Below are 12137 nucleotides of genomic sequence, written 5' to 3'. Positions count from 1 at the left end.
AATATAAGAATAAAAACTCAAGAGATAAAAATCATGTAATGGATATGCATGGTATAAACAAAATGGATTAAATAGGAAATGGGAAGATTTGTGGAATCTTAAAAATAAAATTATCTAGAAGAGGGGGCCTTGAAAATGTCACTATTCTGGGCACATGATTATTTCCATTTTATGAAGGTGTTTACAATTACATTTTTTTGTTGGTTAATATCTAGTATATTTAAATCAATTGCTTAACAGTTATGTTGATTATTACTACTGTGCACAGTTCTAATCTGGGTAATTAAAAAAACAGAAAATGGAACTTTATCAATTAGTTTTTAATAATAATAAGCACAATTAAATAAAATGAACAGGTTACATAATAAACAAACACAAAAAGGAATTATCAATTAAAAAAAGTTTGTTGAAATAAATAAAGATAAATAAGAATTGAAACATAACTCCTACATATGAACAAATTTACTATATAGTATCTGTACTAAGGATATTAAAATCGAAGAAACATAGTAAATATTTCTATTATAAAAAAAATCTTGGAATGGAGACTAGGGAGACGAGACGTGATCTTCTCGGAAGACAATTTGACGTCCCGCGTGAGACACTTTAACGTCATGCGAGACAAGGCAGTGAGAAAACATTTAAACCAAGTTCATAGACATTTAACCTAGCAGTTGTTGGAATGCTTTTGGCAGACACGCTTCATGTGCTTCCAGCTCTTAAAACAACGACAAGCAGAAAACGCAGCTTGTCGGCAGCAAATGACCCGACCGCTTCTTCTTAGCATGCGTTCAACCAAACCCCCCCCCCCCTTCACAATGCGAGCGGCAGAGACGCGAAATGTCTAAAGGACAACTGCTGTACAGGCTTTTAAATGATCGACGCACAGAGTGACAAGCAGAATACACAGCTCGCCAGCAGCAGCGGCAGTAGCAAGAAGCCAGCAGATGATCCAACCACTTCTCCTTAGCGTGCGTTCAGCCACCCCCCCTTCACAATGCGAGCAGCATTATACGTTCTACGAGAAAGAGATTTAACCACACCCAGGGCCGGAATTAATGGGCAAGTACAGTATTGTTTTTACAAAATTTTTAAAGTAAAAGTGAAAATAATGCATATGTAACAATTCCGATGAAAAGAACAATCTCTTTAAAATGTATATCCGGTAAACCAAACCTGGGAGTGGGCGAGCAGGGTGCGGAACCCCCTAGTAGTATAAAAAATCAGAAACATCTAAATGTTTGCACAGAACTATGAACTTAATGTCAAACTACAGCAACTCAGAATTGTCAGATTTAGTTTTCATTCTGTTTTTGCATGTTATGCTGAACACTGGAAGACTCGGCTAGTTATTCAATTATTTAGGTTTATTTAGGTGGTCAACGCTTAAATGTTGGAAGACAGGGTTTCAAATGTGCATGCAGAATGCATTCTCCAAATTTTTTACTAAGATACCTTTCTGTTCTGTCATTCTTGATCTCTCACTTGCTGGCTTGAGGGCAGCAGGACAGCAAGCAGGAAGAGGCCAGTTAGTGAGAAGCTTTTGGATTCTGGCTTTTTTTTATTTCTAACCCCTTCGGCCTCCTAATTACTTGTTAAAAAGGTAATAAAGTTGAGAGAAATTTCAGTAATGGTCTGGGGAAAACTTTGTTAAACTAGATAAGACATATTTATGCAATGAACAGCATACCAGTATTTAGTTTACACATGTGCGCTCATCTCTTATTACTGAAAACAGTAAGTGACCTGCGTAAGAGAGGGCTACACTTATCAGTATTTACCACTCCAGTAATAATCCATAAGAAGAAAGAATACGTAGTTACTAAATGTGAAATGTTTTTATTTAATATGGGAACAAAAACACACAGTTGTGTAAAAAGTAAACACTATACACAAAAGTTGGTAAACTGTAGGACTGGGAACCACAGCCAAAATTAGATATGCTAAACTAAACCCATGTGAGAAATCACTTAATATACTTTTCCTTAATAACCTCCTGAAACACAACCTGAAAGCTTTCTTAATAAGGAAGAAATATACAGAGTTTTTGAAAGCAGTCACTTTAACACTACAAAAACAAAATTAAAGTGCTTAAAACAACATGAAAAGCACTCAAGGGTTCCTGGATACTTACAGTGAGGGAAGTTTGACTCTATCGCAACTCCGTTTGGAACAAAGAAAGAGGGAAACTGGTAAGAGCAAAATTGACTCAGTTTATGATGCAACAATTAAAAAAGTCTAATAATTTTATTTTAAAAGGGGTAAAAACACAGTAATTAACATACTGCTCTGCCCACTTCTAAGCCACCTTTAACAAATACTAACTAATTACAGGAATATAAGTTTATCAGAGTTAACTTGATGTACTTACACAAGAAACACAAATAAAATATCATTAAAACGAAAATGCAACAAAGATGAAAACTGATCATTACGTCCTGCGCTTCAGGAATTAAAAAAAGAAGAGCACAATCTATAACTTGTGTGGAAAAAAATATGATCTCACATTATGTATTATTATATCTGGAATTTTTAATTTGACATATTATTAAAAATAATATTACAGACACATAAAGTAAGCTTTTGAAGTGCTTTTAGCCAGTATAATACTAAAACCATTAATCTGGTTTGGACACCATCATCTTTTATGTCTACCCAGAAAATGTACAGTTAGCACATTTCACAAGACGTAAACCCTAGTAGTAAGTGCCACGACAACATATCTAAGAAGCAGGGACTGAATTTTCTTTTTGAAAGAGGTAATACCCCACCCCCACATCTCCCCAATGTAACTACCAATGTGGCCATTTTATAGGCTCATGGGGGTTAAGTGTTTCCCCTACCATCAAAATTGGCCATTGAACCACCCAGCAATGTCAACTGCCCAGCCAGTAATCCACAGGCCCTTCCCAACTCCAAGAGGGGTGGTGAGGGTACAAATATTGAGACATCCAATCTTGAAGTAAACAGAATTAATAATTCAAGTCTATGTAAATTTTCTAATGTAGCAACCTGCAAACGGGTTGTCTATGTTGATTGTGCACTTTTGTGCAGTGTTGCTGTTCTTTTATTAGTGTACTTTATGTCGAATACCTAATAAAATCACCTTCACCCACGTACAACACAAATGCGTATCTTCGAATCAGTGTGAAAATGGAGAAACAATCTTGTAGTTAATCATGCTCTCAAACCAGATGCATCAGCCAAATAATGTAAATGTAAGAGTCTTATATATTCCATCAGGTGGTTTAAGAAACTCCCAATATTTCTGTGACTATGCAAAGAACTTGTTTTCCAGGAATCTTTAGAAACTTAAACACTCTGAATGTTGTCTCATACCTATGTGGTTTAAAAAAAACAAAATCTTGAAAGTTACGTTATCATGGTATTAGGCTGAAGATGTTACACTTCATACAAAGACATATAAAATGGGGAATGTTTATGTAGTTAAATAGAGACTAACATGATTTGAAAACTATGTTACAGATTAACATAAATAATTAACACTCAATTTGGACTTTCTATGTCTACATGGGTTTTACCTCAGGTATCTTGCTTTCTCCTTATCCTACATTAGACTAATTGGCCCAGAACTGGCCACATAATTTGAAACTACATGCAGCACACTGGTGAAAAAGTAAGGAAAAAAAGAAATATCTTGAGCCAAGCATATAGTGTTGCTGGAACAAAATATGTAGGTCCATTCTGTGGTTTCATGGCAATGAATATGTAAGAAGGGTAAAAGGGAACATTTAACAAGAATCCTAACAATAGGAAAGTGCAGCATAGTTTAAAAGCATACATCGAATGAATCATACAAATAAATGTAACGCCTGTAGAAACTGAAAAGGATTGTGAAAGAGGTTCATCTGAGATAGATGAGAGTGACCTAATATGAGATGGTTACTACTTGTACCTAAATACAGTATGTGAAAGGGGTATTATATTTGTAGTGTGTAAAACATTCCAAAAAACAACCCTTAAAAATACAATCACTTCTGTAGAACAAGTATAGATTAGAAATTCATTCAAAACTATGATACCTACCAGCATAAACACTGGGGCTGATAGACAATTCAGTGTGTGTTATAAGACAATCCTGGAGGTAGCTGGAAATCATCTCAAATGATGACAGACATCAATTACATGCAGAACTTAACTTCACTAAATTAGTCGCTTTGAAAACCCACACAAATCGTTCCAGAAATTCCTTTCTCCTCAGTGCCATACATCTTTTAATAAGAAACATCAGATAATAATTCAGTAAAAGATTTCCACAAGTATAGAGTTTTTCTTTGTATTAAGTACCTATTCAAATGTACTATCAAACTGCTAGTTATTTTTAACAAAAAATGTTTTTTCAAATGATGCAGACATTTTAGAATTTCTGTTAAAGTAGTTAACATGTCTTGTCTCTACTTCTTTCTGTCTGTTATTGGATGCAACTAGGAAGGCAAATTTCAAGATTTCTTGTATAAACCTCATTTAATTAAAAACTCTGAACCTTGAACATCAAGGCCCAGGAAAATATAATTGCACACCTGTCCATTACGTTTTTGGCTTGGATAATTCACTAAAAAAGGACTCTATACTAGGACTGTCAAATTAGCCAGAAGATGTAAAGACAATGGCCATTTCTAAAAGTATGGTATTCGGAGTCTTTAAGTGTTTCACAAATGAAACATAAAAAATGTTCTAAATGCCCTATTGTATTGACCATTTAGTGCACCCTCATCATTACTTATTTAGAGGACATCCTTGCACAAAACAACTTACGAAAATTCTACCTTTACATAAAAAGTGTTTCGAGTGATTATCAGGAAAGTACACCCTTAGGAAAAAAAATGATGGAAAAAAAAAAAAAGATGAAAACTAACAGTCCATAAAAATGCACCAGTGAAGAGCTGACAGGGTCTAAGCAGGACCCAATTTACAATAATGGAATTTACAATTTACAGTAGTGGAGCCTGGGACACCAGTTCAGTGCTACAGGTGGGAAAAGGCAGTCAAGAAATAACATGCTGGGCTAAACGTACTGGAGTTTATTTTTTATTTTTTGTTCTTTTCGGTTATTGCATAAATTCATTGCTCTTGACTTGAATCATCTTTTTCAGTTACACATCAAAAATTTAGGTAATGGCTAGTAATACAAATGGTACTTAATTGAAGCTGTTAGAAATCCTCCTGTCACTGAAGAAGCCAGAACTAGAATGGCATAAATCTGTATATTGGACATTGCTGCCAAAATTACCACTGGTGGTTTTGAACTAACACTCTTAAAAATGGTGATTTTAAAGTCATTAAAAAAGCAAAAGAAAAGCCAGTCGTTTTCCAGCCAAGAAAGCAGTGCAGTTGCAAAAACTGAACCAAAAGACGTTATGAAATGGTATGTTTTTAGGAAATGTTTCTCTAATGATGAGAAGTCTTTGAGTTTGAGCCTGGAGTGATGTGCAAAAACAAGAACTGAAAAATAAAGAAAACTTGTACTGTGTCCTCAGTAATGCAAATAACATTTTTTACACTTTCACTTGTCCATTTAAGCCTTCAAATTAGATAGGTTTTAATTAAAATTTAACCTGACAGCCCTAACTGATAAACTGCATTGTCACTACTGAACATACATTAATATTTAGCTTCAAGGGAGTTTAAAGTGGCTAGTATTATAGTTTGGTGATGACCAATACAAGATGATTCAGGGATACTGCAGGTACAAGTACAGACACATGACATGCAGGGCTATCATAAGAGAAAATAACACAAACAAAATTAAAAATTAAAACTTGGAAAAGAAAAATTTAGTTAGTCAAGTACACAAAAAGGGAAAAAAAGGATTACCAAAATAAGAAATGGGAGAAAAATAAATGATCAACTACGATTCTCAGAAGGTCTTCGCCAAGAAACCAGGAGATGCCTGCAGGAAAGGAATGAGCCTAAAGAGAAAGACAGCCATCAAGATACCAACAAAGTATTGTTATGTAATATGCTGCCTTACAAAACTGTAGTTAGTAGAGCTTTCTGCTGTCATTTCAAATGGTACACAAAGTCAAAAACAAATGTTTCAAGCTACTCAAATACAGCACATTCCAAGGGTTTAGTTCCCAAAAAGAAAATGAAAATATTATGGATTTGTCACCACTTCATTTCAAACTAGGTATTGAATAACATTTAAGGACCATCCTTGTAACTTTACATGAATTTACTGGGTTTACTGTCTGCTTTAATATGTCAAATGACTATGTTACATAAAGATGTCCTTCCGCAAGCATGTTAAATATCTAAAGGGCTTCACATCACATATAATCCAGGAAATCAGTATTAAACATAAAACTATTAATGAAGTATTTCTATTTTTTCTGATACACCTCTCTACACTGTAATTACTGTATGTTAAATGGCAAGTCCTTGAGTAGAACAACTGTCCTAAGGAAAGCACTGGCATGTTTGGTGTTCAACTCTGTTCCTTATACTAGACAATTAAGCCCAAACAGTGTTTGCATCACAATTCTTTTGAATCGCATTAATTTCTCAAAATGAACATAACCAAAATTATCCAATCCTAAAATGCAGATACGGAAACTATTTTGGTGTTTGCCAACTCAAATTTAATGCAGTTCATAATAGACTTTATTCATTTTGAATTCTAAGCAAACTAATAAAATACACAACTCTGACTTTTATCCTCCTTTATTATTTATTTACTACTGTCTGCTTTTTCTAGTGATAGGCCTACTGTCCCATAATTCATTTACAGTATTAACATTTTGTGGTCCTGAGAACATTATAGAAGAAATCCAGTCCAACAGCGTTTTTTGACAAAGTTGTCTGGACAAACACGGCTGAAATCATGCCAGTATATTATATAACTAAACCTGTCTGGTTTATGCTTTAAATTGAAAAACCATGAAATTCCTTAATCTTATTTCATGTTTTTTTTTTTTTTTTTCAGTCCAAAGCATACACCAGAAAGTTCTAGTAACCTGCCAGTGCACCAGTTATGGAAAGAAAAGGGCTAAATCTTTAAAAGGCCCTCTGTGCCAAGGAGCATTTTATGCAAAAGTGCTACATAATTTATTGTTGCTCTTGTTTTACACATAGGTTTGACGGGCTGAAGCAACAATGCATGGGTCATCAAACATCACTTGGCCAAAGCAAAAAGGCCTAAAACTTTATAAACTTCACGATTTCACGAAGTAATAAAGCTTATGTTTAAGCCAGTAAATAACGAATGACTCATAACAGCTTCAATTCTTTATCTCACTCTGGCTCTGTCTTTATGAAACACAGTACAAGCCCACCGGGCCCATTTCTACTAATGCTCAGTAAGAGCTTAGTGAAAAAGCAATCTGCCCTGAGACCTGTGAACTAGTCTGACCACACATGTGCACTTAGGAAACATCTGTGACTCGGTAACAATAGACGTTCACTTGATGTCTATGACAAAACAAAACGTGCTCTACTAGTCAAGTGAGTGACAGTGTGTATGCAGCTTGCGAAATGTACCGTTACCTTCTCTAAACAAGAGGGGAAGGAAAGAAACGTCAAGCTGACTAAATTGACAGCAGGAAGACGCCGCGAGGACTGCTGCTGCCACATACTCATCCTCCCGTTATTTCTCCGTAGAGATGCAGAGCGACGCACGCGTTTATCGAACCGCGAGCCCAATGAACAAAGTCCCACAAGCAAAGAAAACGTCACGCTGCGAGCGGAACAACGAGCCGAGAAACAAAGAGGAGTCATGCGTGTGCGCTTCAAAATAAAGAGGCCCGTGCGTGCTGTCTGCAGCGTTCTAATGGAAAACTTGCTTCGTCTACAATTCTCGTCATCTCCGTTTGCTCGAATAGTAGGCTTTCTTACCTCCAGTCCCGTCTGAATTTTCGTTTAAACTGCCCGAGGAATCATGGTGACTTCCCACACACCCTCCCATGGGTTTCTGAACTGCGCTGCCCCGCGGTCTCCTCTCCTCCGTGCGCGCCTGCCTGTGCCCGCCTATGTGCTGCGCCGTTGTTTCCTTTTGTTTGTTGTTACTGTGCTTCTTGTTATTTCTCCTCCTTTGGTCTAAACTCTCTTCCTCTCCGGCTTGAAACTGACACAAAACCCACAGCATTAGCTGTGAAGAGGCGGAGAGAAGAGACCTCATCAGAAGGTGACCGGGGAGGGAGGGACGGGGAGCTGGTAGAGAGGCACGCCACGGGCACACGCAAGCGACAGACCGGCACCACAAGGACGCGCAGCACAGATGGGCGACTTTGTAAGCTCAGCGCGCGCGACACGTTCAGCAGCACCCACTCTCTTTTGTCGGACAGGCGAACGTACGTGGATAACGACTGAGGCAATATTTCAGAGAAAGGCACTCGAAAAATACATAAGTAAGCAAAATGGCGGGTTAGTGGTTATTAGTTAGTGGTCGGTGTTCACGTTGAACGGAGTCACGTTAACTTCTGTTCATCAATTTTACAAAGTGTTATGAAAAACTATTTTCTCTGACTCTCTCACAGTGTACATTATTAATTTTGACTCTGAATTCAGTCACATTTTTATGGTTTACAGTAGTAGGAGAATTATCACCTGTACAGGATATGATGAAATTGTTACTGACATGGTCAGCCTACAGTATTGAGTAGAGGAAAATCTGAGGGTAAAAGAAAACACGATTTTAAAGACATATGTCATTTGTTTCGTGTATAGCTTAATCACACGTGCTGAATTCAGGAGTAAAAAGTGCCCCAAGTTAACTCAACCTGATTAAAGGATAATTAGGATGGGCTGTTTCATTATTCGGTTTAGCAGTAAAATCTGATTTGTGCTAGTCCTGTTCCATACAAACCTAGCAAATATTGTCTCTTAAAAACTGAAGTGAAGCTGTCAGCATATTGATTTTACAGGTACTGTATATCACTATCTAAAGATATTGTTGAAACCCTCTGAAAAAAAGTGAACGTGTTTCAGTCTGGATACAAAACAACATCCATTTTTTCCTCTTCAAAAGCAAGACAAGAAAACTACCATATAGTCACAGAGAATTCATCAATCGCAGAGTAACAAGGTAGATACAACCTACTGCTCATTAAGAAGAACACCTGTATAATCTTCAGATTAGAACATAACATATAAACATTGACACATGAAGCAGACCACTCAGTACTTCAAGCCTATTTCTTTAGCTAATAGCTAAGCTGTCCCAATATCTAGATACTGTATGGGTTGAAGGTTGTCAAGATCTCTGCTTCAACTACATGTCTTGGTAGTTTGTTCCAGATTCCTACAACTCCTTGCATATAGTAGTGCTTCTTGGCTTCAGTCCTAAACCAACTTTGTCTTAGTTTCCACTTACAGCATATCCTTGAGTATATTATTTACACTTTAGTTGAAACAATTCTTCTAAATCTACTTTATCAAAGCCTTTGAGGATTTTGAAGACCTGGAATAAGTCCCTACATGTTCTCTACTGCTCAGAACTGAACAGGTTTACTTCTCTGAGCCTGTCAGAGTACAACATGTTCTTAAGTCCCAGAGATGCACCTGGTTGTTCTCTTCTGCTCAGCTGCAAGTGTTGCTGTGTTTTTCTTGTACTGTGGTGACTAGAACCTGAACACAATACTCCAGATGTGGTCTCACTAGTGTATTATATAGTCTAAGTATAACCTAACATTTTTAATTTGCCTTTTTAATTTCTAAAACACATTGCTTATTTGATAAAAATATTTTTCAATGTAAACCACTAAATCCTTTTTAGAGGTTAGTACCATTAGGACAAAGTCTCCCATCTTGTATTTATAATTGGTTTTCCTTTTACTCACATGTAGCAGTTTTTTTTATGGACAGATAAGTCAAAAGTGCAGCTTTTTGGCCATTATGGTTTTTGTTATACACAAAGAAATGCTAACACAAAATCCTATTCTAAGAACAATATGTCAGTGTTCACGCTTTTGGGTACATCAAGACCTGGAAGAAATCATGAATTTTCCCCAGTTTCAAATGATTTGTTTATGAACATTAGGCCATCTCTCCCGGCAGTGAAGCTAAAGCTGGGTCACACAACAAGAAAATAATATGAAATGTCCAATAAAATGTGTTTCATAATGGTCGAAAAATAGAATTCATGAATTGGCACACGTGCATTTAACACCCACAAATCAATGTGCTGATAACAGCAGCGTAAGGACTCACTCGCATCTGACAGAACCTAAAATGTAATTTACTTATCACCAATGCACTGTACCAAAGACATGTCTAAAGTTGACTGAAACAGAGTGAAATACACAGTACACCTCAATGGATATGTACAGTATGTGCGGCCAAGCTTTTTAAATAGTGGCATGCAGCATATTTTTCTCCAGTACACAAAGCCTCTACAAGCCATGCTACTAACAGACTGATACATACATTTTGCGGTTTGAAATGGTATTCCTTTCTCATGTTTCAGCAGTATACAAATTATGTTTTTTCTGAACAAAATCATTATTTTTTTATTCGCTTCATATGTATAGCTAAGAAACATGCATGATAGATGTCAAGTTTAGTTTTTAAACCTTCTTCATGCTATACAAAACATTCGATAAAGGAAGAGGTCCTCAGTTTATATTTTTCCGGCGGTGCACATACCCTGAAGAATAGGTTCTTTAACCTGACAACTTTCACCAATGGTCTAATTCTTACACACATAGTCAGCACAAAATAGCCAGGATAAAAACAAGCCAGTCAAACATTACAGACAAATGGCACTGAACTTGATTTTAGTGCTAGTTTAAGATCTTCAAACATATAGTTGTTAAGGTACAGGAAGTCTGTACATCTTTAGAACATAAGCTTTTGGTTCACTAGGGAAAACAAGTTTCATGTCCATTGCTGAGATCTTGACTGTTTGAAACAGTTTCCAGTCGGCTTGGTTAAAAGTTACCTAGGCTGGGTGGTTTGTTACATTTCACCAACATACTCAGATATTAAAATAATACTCCACCCAATAGTAATATATATTTTATACAGTATCTATACTTTACCCAATGTTGTTTGTAGTAATGGCTAAGAAAAAAAAAATTGCATGGTTTCTGTCACAACAGGCTTCAATGGGGGACCAAACAAACAGCAAACGATATCAAAACATTCATGACAAAAATCTCAATGTGCTTGTGTTGCAAAATCTATATGTCAGATATCTAGTCATACTGTACAATCTCAATACCCCAAACATATATTTTTGTTAAAATAATAGTAAATAAATTACTAGAGAATCCTCTTGTGAATGGCTGGGGAGGATGTTTGAATGGGATTGAGCTTTTGAATTGAGGGTCCGCCTTTCTCCTCATTTATTGGTTGTTAAGTCACAATTGCACCGTAGAATTGATTTTTTGTTTGTGGATGCACCTCAGATATGCACAAATATAAGGCATGCTTTCCCCCAATAATGTGTTCACTAGCTTTTCATTGGTTTGAATTATTGGGAGCATACAACAGAGTATCTGACATATGGATTATGCGACTTCAACAAACTGGGATTTTTTCATACATGTTTTCATATTGTTTGCTGTTTGTTGAGCATTGTTCCGAATTGAGTCAAGAACTTTGCTGTGTCCGTTCTCCTTAAAAACATGAGGTTAAAAAGTTTTCTCAGTCATCACTACAAACAACATGGGATATGTAAAAAAAATTAAATTCAGTAGTTTTTTCTTATTATACACATTTTCACTCATGACTCCAGTGCACTATACAATAATTGCAAATATAGTATGAAAAATGAAGTGCAACCTAAACACGAAATGTAATTGAGAAAAATCATGCTTTTTTTTACTTTTGGTTTTAAGTCTGAGTTTCAACTGCCCTAGGTCATCCTTTATGAAGAGAGTATTCTGTAGGTAAACAATAACAGTTTCTGAAAACAAGTCTGTCATTTGCGATGCTGTATCGACTTCACAACAGACCTAGCGCCACCATAAACCCAGAGGAAAGGAAGGAAAAATATTATAATGGAAAACAAAAACAATTGGTATAGTTAAAAGTAATAAGAAAGAAATATGAAAGATCATCAGCAACTGTCATAATAGTATACTATGGTATGCCTTATTTAAAGTCTGATACTGTTGGGGCTTCTCTGATATTGATACATACATTATTCCAGTGTTTGCCGATTGGGTGAAGGCTCT

The 12137-nt window shown here is 36.2% G+C and overlaps 1 protein-coding gene across 1 annotated transcript in view; it reads right to left on the bottom strand.

The window, feature by feature from the left end:
* The window catches only part of ubtd2 (ubiquitin domain containing 2), a 157212-nt gene extending 149010 nt beyond the window's left edge, over positions 1-8202 (bottom strand). Inside the window, exon 1 of the mRNA XM_028812720.2 lies at positions 7855-8202. Within this exon, the coding sequence (XP_028668553.1) occupies positions 7855-8137 (283 nt within the window). The 5' untranslated portion in view covers positions 8138-8202. The remainder of the gene's footprint in view (positions 1-7854) is intronic.
* Between the last annotated feature and the right edge of the window lie 3935 nt (positions 8203-12137).

Source organism: Erpetoichthys calabaricus, chromosome 11 (assembly GCF_900747795.2).
Source record: "Erpetoichthys calabaricus chromosome 11, fErpCal1.3, whole genome shotgun sequence".
NCBI lineage: Eukaryota > Metazoa > Chordata > Cladistia > Polypteriformes > Polypteridae > Erpetoichthys > Erpetoichthys calabaricus.
The sequence above is the reverse complement of the archived record's forward strand: the minus strand, read 5'-3'. Positions and strand labels throughout refer to the sequence as shown.